General features: G+C 32.5%; 1 protein-coding gene across 1 annotated transcript in view; it reads right to left on the reverse strand.

Moving 5' to 3' along the window:
- Positions 1–13,986, reverse strand: part of LOC109821293 (probable cadmium/zinc-transporting ATPase HMA1, chloroplastic) — a 43,611-nt gene that overhangs the window by 6,053 nt on the left and 23,572 nt on the right. The window contains exons 6-9 of the mRNA XM_020387480.1: positions 10,220–10,332; positions 7,927–8,156; positions 6,014–6,119; positions 770–934 (exon numbers count right to left, since the gene is read on the reverse strand). Coding sequence (XP_020243069.1) covers positions 770–934; positions 6,014–6,119; positions 7,927–8,156; positions 10,220–10,332 — 614 coding nt within the window. The remainder of the gene's footprint in view (positions 1–769; positions 935–6,013; positions 6,120–7,926; positions 8,157–10,219; positions 10,333–13,986) is intronic.

The raw sequence follows: 13,986 nt of genomic DNA on the forward strand, positions 1-13,986 counted from the left end.
TTTTAGGTGCACATAAAAAAATTCAGCTGCATTGCATGCTTGCAATATGGGAAAAAGACCGAAGGTGAAAAAAATTCTAATGATGGGTAGAGGAATCAAATTAATTAAATTGATCACAATCATTTAAAGTCTGAAATCTAAGATATTAGAAATTAAGAGTTAAATTCAATCATAATCACAACATTATCTAAGCATTTCCATCAAAATGCAATCCGCTAAGAAACAGAAGCCACATGCAAAAATTGAACAAATTTTATGACCTTAGAACCAGATACCAATCCACTATATGGTGAGCATGTCCAAGAGGAGGAACTATCTGCAAGGATGAACCTCACTGGAAATCCTATATGGCCAATTGGCAGAAAAAGAAACCTACATTATTAATTTTTGTAATTCCAGTTTATGCAAGAAAGTAGTAAAACATCTAAAGAGAGATTATGCAGCTAAGGTACCATATAAAAAACAAAAGAGAAAAAATAGGATGCATTCTCCTAAAAATTACATTCCAAAACGAATGAAATTAGTAGATAAACAATTGCGTTATTTCATGTGCAAAAAAATGAAAAAGAAAAAGAGTTTAGAAATTAACTTATCATCAAGCATTGTTTAAAAAAACCCATTATGTAACTTGTTATGTTGCATTATGTAATCTAACACAACTTAAGCATTACATGACCTTTTGAAATAAGTCAGACACCTAAGTTATTACAATATAGCATTCGTTATTTCTATATATATTGGAACATTTACAAAGTATATTTTGGTTTACCTTTTTATTGACAGAGAGTGCTGCTTGAACAAGATCGCAGCCATAAGCAGACATTTTCACTGCTTCCTTTATTTTATGAGATTCCACATTGGATTTGCATAAGGAGGTGATGTACTCCACAGAACCAAGTGATGCATTTAAGAGCTGAGTACCTCCATTTTCTGACTACAACAGCATAAAAAAGATAAGGTGTCAGTAATAAAGTCGAACACTTTGCCTTTGGATCTGAGGCAAGTACAGAAATGTTTTATTAATATATAGCAAGAAAATAGCGTCTAACACGATGGAGGTGCAATGGAGTATATTTGATTGACATATAAAAATGAATTTGACCTACAACTACGTAGTGGCAATGCATGTACATGTACAGGTAGGATTCAAGATGACCAGCACCTTCATGCATGCAGGACAATAGGGTAGACATCTAATAAAGGATAATCTATACTATAAAGGCATCAACTGAAACAAGCAATATATATTTCATTGGAAAAAGTGTTCCAAGTTGGAAAACACAAATATAAATAAAAGAAACTTAATCAGAAATAGACAATAGGATTCTCTTTCATGGTTATTCTTGGATATGTAATCACTAATATTTCAGGAAGGAAGAACATAATTAGTGCAAAAATAGCTGGGCAAGCTTCCCTTGTGGGGAAGCTAGAAAATAACATGAAATTGGTTGTTATGAGAGAAGAAATAGTACTCAACACTGGCTTCTGTAATAAAAACCCTCCAATTTTTGAATGAGAAAAATCATTTGACATATACATTCTCATTAGATTTTCAACAAGAAAATAGATGAGGTATGCATAATGTACGGTTATTTCACGAAAAGACATAACATTCATTATACAACAATAACAACAAAGTTTTTATCCCAGTTGTTTCAGGTCAACTACATGAATCATATTCTTTCATTCCATTCGATTTTTGGCTCATCTCCTCCGTTAAGTTAACTATTATCACATCCTTTTTTAATTGCTTCTAACCAAATTCTCTTAGATCTACCACTAGATCTTTTTACCCTATTAACTATAATATTATCATTTTTTCTAACCGGTGCATTAAGAGGTCTCTGTTGCATATAATATTTTTATTTTTTCTAACCGGTGCAATCTCTAATTTACTATGGATGCACTTATTTCTTATCCTATCTTTTACGGTATACCCACATGACCATCCTAACATTATCTTTTTTGTTACATTCATATTCTGAACATGTTCTTTAATTGCCCAACATTCTAATCAAGGTTTTAAATATCGGATGTCGGGTTCATGTCGGATGGCTAAAATCCATGTCGGATAGCGAAAATCGGGGATATATCGGGGGACATTGACTAAATATCGGATTGCCATATCGGGTAGTGCACATATGTATAATATCATGTCCTAAATGTAATCTAAGCATTCATAAATTTAATATAAGCATACTTTATAAATTCTATAGACTAAACATATAAAAAAGTAAATAATATATGGATTTGGGTTCATAAATTCTTTCAATCGGGTTCATAAGAAACCCTTAAACATGAGAACGGGTCAAACATGTTTGGGTATTTATCACTAAACCCAAACCCGATAACAAAAAACAGATCTTAAAAAAAAGTATCATATCAGCCGATTTTTCAAAGCTAAAAAATAGGCCGATATGACCCTGATATTTTCGATTTGGCCCTGATAACCGACATACGAGTTGAAAACATCTATGTCGTGTCGGTCAAGCCCTCAAACCGATATGTCGGCCGACATTTAAAACCTTGATTCTAATCCATAAAGCATTATTGGTCTTATAACCGTTCTATAAAAATTTTATTCTAATCTCATTGGTATTCTACAATCACATAAGATTCCGAAAGCACTCCTCCGTTTTAACCATCCAGATTTGATTCGAGGAACATCATCCTCAATCTCACTATCATTAGGAATTATTAATCCTAAATAATGAAAGTGATTACTTTTGGATATTTATTGACCATCTATATATATTGTAGGTTCTACTTTAGAAATTATCCTTCTCTAGTCTCATCAACTATTACTATATTATCAGCAAATAATATATACCATAGGACTTCATAGTTCATCCTGAATATGCCTAGTAAATTGGTTCATAGCCGGTGCATCCATGATGCAAACCTAAGGTATAGGAAATGATTTAATCTCTCATTCATTTGTTCTTACTTTAATTGTTACTTTTTCATACATACATTTATCAGCATCGCTATATATATATATATATATAATATATTATATATATATATATATATATGATATATAGAGAGAGAGAGAGAGAGAGAGAGAGAAATATGGGTATTTTGGTACCGAAGCATAAATTTTGTGGCTTGGTAGTGAGGTGGCACAAATCCCCTTCACTCATTCAAATGGGGGATCATATTCACATGGGTTGAGCAGTGCATGGGGATATACAAGACATTCTGAATGAATGATGGAATTATGTCACCTCACTACCAAGCATAAATTTTTATGCTTGGTAGCCAAACATACCATTTTTCTCATATATATATATATATAATATAATATATATATATATATAGTATATATATATATATATATATAAAGATATAAGATACGTGTTTCTTCTCTAAATTCACCACATTACCTCTATGCACTCTTATCATAAGGTTTTTCTAGATCAATAAAAACCATATGTAGATTCTCTCCTCTCTATCTCTCTCAATATATAAATATGTTCTATAGTTGACCTCCTCGGCATAAAACCAAATTAGTTTTCAAATACACTTGTCTCCTTTTTTAGTCTTTGCTCAATTATCCTCTCCCAAAATCATTGTATAACTCATGAGCTATATTACCTGGGTGCTTCCAATGTGGAGCCGTACATGTATCCGATGTGTGTCGTACCTATACCCACACCCGACACTTCTTGGACACTCCTTAAATGTATGTATATATTTATTCGGACATGTACTAATCAGACTATGCATGTTTAATTTAAAACACACATCATACACTTTGTGGATACATATCCACACTTCACTTCCATAGCTCAGAACTACGATAAGGATTAGGTTCATTTCAGTCTTAAGAACTACGATTTAAAAGGGTCATTTACATATATAGCTCAAAACTATAGTTATATACCATAAGCTTCAGTCGTGTTCTCATACCCTATCTTTTACAAATTTGTCGTGTTCCATACCCGAACCCATACCCGTACTGGTGTAACATAGCTCATGAGATTAATACGGCGATAGTTTGAACAACTTTATATATCCTTTATTCTTATATATTGGACCAAAGTATTAATTCTCCACTCATCAGGCATTTTCTTTTTCTCAATAATTTTATTAAATAATTTAGTCAACCATCCTAAATCTATATCTCTAGGACATTTCCAAACTTCAATAGAGATATTGTCCAGTCCCACGGCTCTTTCACTTGTCATTTACTTTAGAACATTTTTAACCTCATTAATCCTACTTTCCCAACATCTATAGTTTCTATCGTGCACTGTATAGTCTAAATCTCTATGTTGTTCACCTATTTGATCATCAATAAACAATTTATCAAAGTAACTCCACCTCTAATTCATTTCCTTCCCGAATACTAGAACTCTTTGATCCACTCTTGATACATTTAATATTACCCAAGTCCCTACTCTTTCTTTCTCTCATCTTAGCAAGCTTATATATCTCTAAAGAAAATGAAAAGACAAAACATTCATTATGCTGATAGGAATTTAGGAAAAAATAAAAAAAAAGTGACTTTAGTTCTGTAATTATATTCAATTCAATAGACAAGTTAAGCTTCTAAAACATCTAAATCATTTACTTTTTATCCTTTAGTCATAGACATAAACTCTAAAATATCTGGCAGATATTCTAAGATTAAAAATAGTACACTAACTTCTGCAAGCAAAGTGTTCCTTTTAAGTTTTGAAAGTAACCAAACATGATACTTACTCCATAGAAATTTACAAAGGATCCATTCTGTCAGATAACCCAATTAAACAAATAGACAAACATAATGATCTTTAAGACTACATGCTGAAAAATCCAAATGAAGGGGTAAAAATGAGGGATATATTAGTTGTTTTTGTCTACTGATAATTGTTTTTTACAGAATTTTTTTCATATAATTAAGTTACTCAATACTTTCCGAACTTTAGTACTTATTAAAAAAACATATATATATCTGAAATAAATTTTTCAGGAGTTTGAGAAATAATAGAGGGGTGAAAAGACCTAGAGAAGATTAGTTCAAATAATTCAAATAGTCTCATTAATGGGTACGCTTCTGTGTCTACTGTTAAGGGAAGGAAAAAATTTTAGCTTCTACAGATGAAGCTTTTTGGTTTTTGCTTTCAAAGTCTTTTTCAATTGACATTAAAAACCTACTTTGTGAAGAAGAGCACACTTTCTTTAGCAATGTGTTTAGGATTTCATTATGGTACTCTTTTTTTATATTTTTCTCTATTTTTTCTTTCTTTCTTTCTTTTTTTTTTTTTTTTTTTTTTTTTTTTTTTTTTTTTTTTTTTTTTTTTTTTTTTTTTTTTTGTTGTTTGGACGGGGTGGGGGGCACTTTGTCCCTCAAAGAACTCTCAAACAGATGAATAGTTTCCCCTACCTTACCTTCTCCCATCTTCCCCTCCATCCAAACATGATAGAAGAGACAGGAGCACTTACATATAAATAATGCCGAACACCATTCAAGGAAATTTGGGAATGTGATTCCAATTGGTTGTTTTGACTTATTTTATGCCATAAAGATAAATGCAATTTCCTATGGTTTGCAATCTTCATATAGGGGTCAATATAGGGAACTTTGAGGATTATTCCCTGGAAAAATGAGACTAAAGGAATAATAGGAATACCTATTGTCTGAAGGACCAGCCATCTTTAAAAGCAGAGTTAGTGAAGGAATTAGGCAGCAACTGAAAGGTAAGACCTAAAGCTACTTAACTGTAAAAATAATTCAAAAAGGCCATGAATGAAATGAATTCACCAAATAAACTAACTGACAAAAAATGAATGAGATAACATAAGTACAAGTAATCAACGTCACTTATATTAAAACCGTAATGCCAACTGGAATTGTCCAACTTTCATCTATCTTCCAGAAAATGTACAGAGATCATATCAAGAAAAATAACCACTCATCATCATATGCTCAACCATTTCTATGGAAATATGAGTTCATGCAGACCATAAAGAGTTCCAAACAATACAAGATCAGATGCAAGTTTGGAAATATGTAATCTTAACTGACCTCAAATCCAGAGAGCGTTGCCAAAAGACCTCTACCAGGAAGACACTCAAAGCTTTCAATCGAAACAGTAGGCAGTTCTTTCCCAAGGCTATGATCTACAACAGCTCTGCAAAATTACAAGTACCAGAATAAAGAAAAAAAAAGGTCACATAAATGCTCACATAAATGCAAATGAAACATCAAACATATGGCACTCCTAGGATAGGTTGCCCAAGCTAACAAGTTCACTAAATTAATCACAGAAGCACAACTTCTAAGTGATTGGTTTTACTTTATATGCAAACATAGTAACAGCCAACAAGGAGTTGTTATTCAATGTCCGTCTTATAACCTCTGCTGGAATGGATAAATATCTTATACCTACATAAGTGTAGGTATAAATCATGCAGAAAGAGGTATTCTACAAAAACAAACATTTTAAATAAGGGGGGAAAACGAAATTCACATTCAGAGAAATGAACCAGATAAAAATGCATGCACTTTTCCAATTTTTTTTCCTTTTATTTGCTTAATTAGCAGGTGAGAGTTTTTGAGTAGACTCAAATTTTGATTCACATGGATTGCAGAATATCAAAAAATGAAAACAACCAGATTAGATCATGATTCATGATATATGCATGCCGATCATTTTTTTTTAGATATTTGTGAACATTCCATGTCAATATAACCTTGACCTACACACACATGTGTACATACATATACGAGTGTGCGTGGGGGGGGGGGGGGGGGGGGAAGGTGTTGATGTGATGGAATTCTACCACTTTTTACTTTGGTTAGAAAGTTTGTAGTCTAACCATATACATAGATATATACACTTGGCAACTTCCTAAAGGACTCAGACGAATCCTTCCAATAATTCAAGAAAGGTGTCATTCAGTCTGAAAATATTGAATCTAGCCATCTATGATTGAGTATAAGCCCACTCCTTCTAGCTGCAGCTGACAAAGAAATCACCCCCCCCCCCCCCCCCCCGCGATTATGAGGGTTGCGTGGTTGAACAGATCATAAATTGTTATAGAATCTCTCGTAAAGCATCGTGCTTCACAGAGGATGTTGTCTGGATGGAAAAAAATCTTAAGACAGTGTTATTGATGATTATGGTGATCTCACATGTAACATTAAGGTGGTAGTTTGACTATTGCAAGTTGGCATCAGTAGACTGACGTCAAAAAATTAATCTAAATTCCCTTCTGACTGGGCATAACCCAAGATGGAGTACAATTTATCAGGTTAACGTTTTGTTTTTCCAATGAATTGGCGAAGGTGCAGAATGATGTCTATTGAAGACTCCAATTGAAACAATCTCTAAATTACATTAATCTGTTCTATAAAGTTTCCAAATTCCAAGTAGGCAGCTCAAACTTCGGAATCAAAACTTCTGAAAAAATTCTCATCTTATTGTATGATTAACAAATCAAGGATGGTAAAGTCATCTTTATTGTTCTTCTTCAGTTTTTAAATATCAGATTTAAATTATATTAGAAGATGGTTATTTCATAGACAAAGTCAAGCCTTTCTTTTATCTATCCTGATACTATTGTGCGAAGTTCTGCATCATTTTGCACTGTCTTCTGCCCACTCCGACCTGTTACTTAGATCGGTGAACAGTGCACTTTGGTAAGATCTATCAGTGATATTTAACTAATTGAATCAAGAAGTTCAAGCTCAAATGTAAAAGGAGTGCTATGCTTTGATGATCTCAAACCCAATACATCGATAAACAATGAGCTATTCAGGACAAACTTTCTTTCTCTTCTCTGCATGCAGATTCAGCTACTTTATATTACTGGCAAGTTTGAAGCAAAAGTTGTATGAACATAGAAGTTAGCAGATAAAACAACGCTAATTTTTTTTGCCACAAAATTTACCCAAAGTAAGAATAAGGATGGACTAGGGTATTAAGATTTCTTTACCTTCCAATAGGATGAGTGGTCCCTTTTTCCATGGCTGCAGCTACAGCTAAAGCTTCGTTTTCACAGTTCGGAATACAACAAGATTGAACTCCTTGTTCCAAGTGTCCATGAATGGGCTCGATTGCTCTACACATAAGATTCCCGGTTGTCAATGTACCAGTCTTATCAAATGCAATGGTCTGACAAGCCGCAAGGGCATCTAACACGTGGCCACCCTTTAGCAAAATTCCCTGCAGAGATGACCAACAAGAAATCATGAATACGCTCATGAAAATCTGCACAACAAGAAATATAATTTTGCTATAATTCTCAAAATGCAAACAAATAATTCTGTCATCTAATCATGAATTTATTAGAAGGAAATCATCTGTGCATACACACAAATAAGCTCATTTTCACATCACGCCATGACCTTTACTATCTAAAATGATGCCAAAACTATAGAACTGAATGAAACCTATTAAATTGACACCAAAGGCAAGTACTGAATAAAACCTACGAAGAACTCTTAATAACAAACTACAGTATACAATATACTGCTCAACATAATACAAACAAGATCTACAAAATAGGGCTAATTCTGCAAGAAAATTGCTTTCTGAGCCCCAGACAATCGATTTCCAACCGCAAAAAAATCATATATATATATATAGTATATATAATATAATATATATATATATATAATATAATATATATATAGATATTGCCAACAACAAGGTTAAAAAAAGCAAATTACATGCATACCCTCATAGCATATTGGGCATACAGATAACTCCTACTACTAGATGCGAGTGTGTGTGTTTATGTAGTTTCTTTCCTTTTAGAGAAAGAAGACTAATAATGTCCTCTCTGGAGTAAGATGCAAAACCCACTAACTAATTGCATCTTCAGGCCCTAGGAGTCCTGTCCAGAGTAGAAAATTGTGAAAGCTGTAAAATAATTTAGTCCCTTTTGTACTTTTTTAATAATTAGGTGGGATTGCTTTCGATATAATAGGAGTCCTAGATTGACTATAGATCACTCAATATATAGTTTTACAATACTTATTTTATTTTCTAGTTTAAGAAGCAGCGTAGTTACTTCTGCTGAATATTTGTCTAAGTACATCGCTGCAACCTTTTTCAAGAAAACCTCTTGCACTCTTCATTCTTTCAATTTCAGCTCCTGTTTTTCCAGCTATCAAAATATTCCTAGATAATCCAACTTGTTTCGCAGCTATCAAAACATTCTCAGATGATTCAACTTGTTGCAAATCTCCTGGACTGAGAATTCAGTCAATCAATTTCCATCCGAAAAAAAACACGGTACTCAATGACAACCACCCTAAATAATTTAGATCCTAAAGTGGAACTTTTGATGTTATTTCCCTGACAAGTAATCTTTCAGACCCAATGCCAACCCTTAAAACTCAAATATGCTCAACATTATCAAGAAAACCACGATCAGCCACCAGGCATCCCGGAAAACATTTCCTGGCCCCTACAAACATACAATCCCAATAAACATCCATTAAAACTTTAAATGCATGAAAAACTAGAAATAACGTCCTCATAAGACATTTACCAAAGTATGGTAAATGAAAATCAATATTATTATTATCTCCGACTCACATGACAACAGCGAAATCTTTAACAAATACAAACGAAATGTAAGATTTAATGGACAGGAAATAATCGTTCAGCAAGCCCTTTCACAATAGCATGGACATGGGGCCTAAAGCTGATAGTCGTAAACCCTACATCACTAGAAAATGGAATCAATGTAATATCATATATTTATGGCTGCTCAGTAAAAATGACAATTTTATCCTTCCTTTCAACTAATATAGATGCACTAAATGCAAAAACTTAATCATCAGCCCAATCCTTATCAGGATTATAACCTGAATTTTATACCGATATAGGCTGACTGAAAGGTGTATCATACCAAAAGTCACATGGTTCCTTGCTACTGGTCGATGAGGACGATAAAACGAAGTTCCGTATTAAAAAAAGAACAAGGATGATAAAAAAGTTCGGATACTTGTATATATTATACTAGAAATTAGAGTACATCTCTATTCCCTCTGCACATACTTATTTTGCGAGGATATCTAAAAGGCATAGCAAATTTTAAGCATCAAGCGTGAATTTCAAGAGATATCACTCAAATTTTCATATCACATTTAGAAACTAGAAATCGCATTATTTTCTTGTTAGAACTTAAAAAAACACAGATGAATAAACTATAAAATCTAAAAATCACGTTCTTTTGATACAGTTCAAATTCATTACTGGCAATATGCAAACAATACCTTACTTGCACATGAACTTATTGCAGTGGCATATGCTAAAGGTGCCACAGCTAATGCACAGGGAGATGCTGCAACCATAAGCCCCAAAGCACGGTAAATAGAGCCCCTGGAAACTACAGTGAATTCATGTAAGTAATCGTCAAGTAGCAGAAGTACAAGAATATGTTCATCTTAACATAATGTATATCTGATAAAACAAATAAACAAAGTTGCCAAATTGAGATATGCGAGATGAATGTGTACCTGATAAAGAAATAAACAAAGTTTTCAATTGAGATGTGAATCGTGTATTGTTTTCTTGTTTGACGTATTCTGCGTCACATTGTATTGTGTACCATGATATACTTTTTTTATGTGCAAATAGTTATGTACGAAAGTATACAACTAACAACTTTACATCGTGGAGATAAATTTAAAGCTGGCAACCAGCATAAATGATATATGGTCTCAACATGAATGGCAACCATGTAAATCATTGAATTTAAACTGATTGAAGAATAAATATGAGATAAGCAAATAAGATGACCACAAAAATAAATAAAAATATGGACAGAGAAAAACATAAGATGGGACATCTATTGCTGCAATAAATTTCAACATGAGAAAAACATCCCTTCAGACCTGGCTTGGGTGGTAAAGGAGCAGGTTGCATAGTGGGAAGTCTCACGTTCGTATCCAGATTACATTTTTTCATTTTTAATTATATAAGGTATACACTAATATAGTAATTATATAAGTCTGATGATCATCAAGGGTATCAACCAAGAAATGAAACCAGAAATTTAAGTCATATTAAACTTAACATGTGATACTTCCTATTGGAAAGTTAACAAACAAAGAAAATAAATAGAAGAGGGTTCAATGTACCATCTTGATCAATGTACACCATGTTTACTGCTTATTCAAACAAACCAAAGACTAAAATCTACTATTCATCCATGAGGAAACAAAATGCTACTCATCCGGAAGCAAAACTTGAAAATACAAATAGAAGAATGATACAAGACGTTTTCTTCCATTTACAAAATCCAACATAGAGGTTAAAAAAAGTGAAAAATGCTTATCATAGATTTGTAATTAACTTACCATGTTTTCTAGCAGCTAGATGGATTCATAAACAAGGATTTAAAATCGTGAGCTCAAAAGGGGGGTTTAGTGATTGATTGTGTTTTGTAGAGTTGTAGTTATAACCAAGCAAGATGAGAGTCTTACCTATTTCTAATCACGAAATTGGGTAACATGGAGGTGAATTGTTCTTTCTTATTTTGTAAAAAAGCCACCCATTTTAAAACATATAACTCATAATTAATTCTCGTACTTGGAATTAAATGCCTCTTTGAACAACATCTAATTTGAGTCAATCTATTGTAGGATTTAGTGCGTTAAAAGATGTGCAATTTGTACTGCAGATACAGTGTACCATAAGATAATTTAACCCAATGTGCACATATTAAGATAAGTAAATTTTCCAGTGTGCTGTGAGAAACCATAAGATACATGATGCATTTCATAAGAATATAAGATAGTGACATATATTGTTTCACATAAAAATTTGAAGAACAAAAGAATAATACTTCCCAGAGTCCACGTTATACCCTTGTGTGAAAGGCAGCATGCATGTGAGGATGTAGGAGTGTCTGGGTGCTCACATGTCTATTGTGTGCAAGAGTACAAAGTATAGTTTTCATTTAACATAAAAAAGAGATTCTCTAGCTACCTACACCTTTTCCATAGTATGTTCCTGAATGCTACCAATAACAATATTAACAACAAAACTAATAGTAATAATATTAATGCTAATAGAAACTTATGGAATTCAGTACAAAGTTTAAATGGTTTCACATAACTTGGAAAATATTTCCAAACTGAAGTGATTATTGTTAAGTTTGATGTTTAAGTTTACGTCCTACATAATTTAAATTTTTGATTTATGTCCATTTTGTCTCAGAAAATGGTATAAGAGATTAACATGAAGAACTTAAGCAACCTCTTACATGAAATATTATATGTGGTAGACATGTGTTAAGTGCTGTTATTAATACGACAATCAACATAATTTTGTGATTTCTTACTGAGGAGCCATTTGGAGGGATAGTCGACAATGCCCGTAAAGAAAATTATTGACTACCAAATGTAAGTGCTGCTATTAACACAACTATCAACATAATTTTGTGTGGCGTACATGTGTTAGGTGCTGCTATTAACACAACTATCATCATAATGTCTTACTAAGGATCCATTAGGAGGGATAATCGACAATGTCTGTAAAGATAATTATTGACTACAAACTTATGTAAAATCCATCGGACAACGAATTTTGACCCGAGAGTCACTTGACTTGTAGTCAATAAAATGTGAGTTGTGACTACACGTCTACACCTCAAGGTAGAAACATTGTTTTACCATTTTTTACATGGAACCAGATATCAACATAAAGGTTCATGTTTGAGGATGGGTTCATGTGTGGTTGCAATAAAATCATTACTTTGGATTATCAAGCATTCCTCTTTTAAAATTAAACATTGCTTTACCATTTTTTACATGGAACCAGATATCAACATACAGTTTCATGTTTGAGGATGGGTTTATGCGTGGTTGCAATAAAATCATTATTTAGGATTATCAAGCATTCCTCTTTTAAAATTGTACATGCCATCCCAAGAAGGAAGATAAAGTATGAACAAAGGGCCTCAGAGTTGACCCGGCCACAGGAAATACACTTGGAAGGTGAATGCAACGAGAAACATACAATTAAACAAAAGCCTGTCATAAAGGAAGTTGAAGTCTCATAGGTCGATCACATCATTATCCTCTAAACATTTTTCATAGTGATAGGGGTTAAGCATGGAGCGTAAAGCTCCTCAGAAAGATTAAACAACTTTAAAAAACGAGCAAAATTAACCCGTGTGTTGCTGCGGCATTTTTGTGGAAAAAAAATACAATAATTTAATTATTTGACTTAAAAATATATCATGTATATAATTACTTAAAACAAATATAGCAAAGTTACAATAACAAATAAACAACTTACACTATATATCAAACTGTTAAAATACAAATTGGATTTAAAAATAATCTGATCAAACATTTTGGGTCTGAGAGAGATTTTACTCTAATTTCCTCTAATTGCTATTTTTACTCTTTATTGAAGGATTTAAAATTAATAAGGATTGGAGAAACTAATTTTCCTCTGATAGCTATTTCTACACTTGACTGAACAGACAAATTTCAAAATACCATAAGAATTTGGGAACCTAATGGCATTTTCAATGATTTGAGGGACTAATTTCAAAATAATGTATGGAATTGAAGGACTTAGTAGCAATTTCAATGATTTGATGGATTAATTTCAAAATATGAAAGAATTAAGGAACCAATGGAAACCCCCATTAATAATTGGGGGGTAAAGCTTAGGGTTTAATAGAAGAAAACAAAAAAAAAATTGAAAGAAATTAATTTCTCTCTAAATGCTATTTGTGACTCTTTATTAAAACGAATAATATAAAATAAAAAAGGATTTGAGAGACTAATTTCCCTCTAATAGCTATTTCTACTCTTGATTGAAGAAAAATTTTCAAAATAACTTAAGAATAGGAGACCTAATGGAAATTTTAATGATTTGGAGAGACTAATTTCAAAATATGAAAGATTTAAGCGATAATAGAAAACCCTTCAAAAAAAGTTTTTTAAAGAAAGAAAGTGACTAATTTTCTCTAGTTGCTATTTCTAATAACTTAAGAAGTAGAAGACCTAATAGCAACTTTAAT

The sequence above is a fragment of the Asparagus officinalis genome, chromosome 8 (genome assembly GCF_001876935.1).
Source record: "Asparagus officinalis chromosome 8, Aspof.V1, whole genome shotgun sequence".
Classification (NCBI taxonomy): domain Eukaryota; kingdom Viridiplantae; phylum Streptophyta; class Magnoliopsida; order Asparagales; family Asparagaceae; genus Asparagus; species Asparagus officinalis.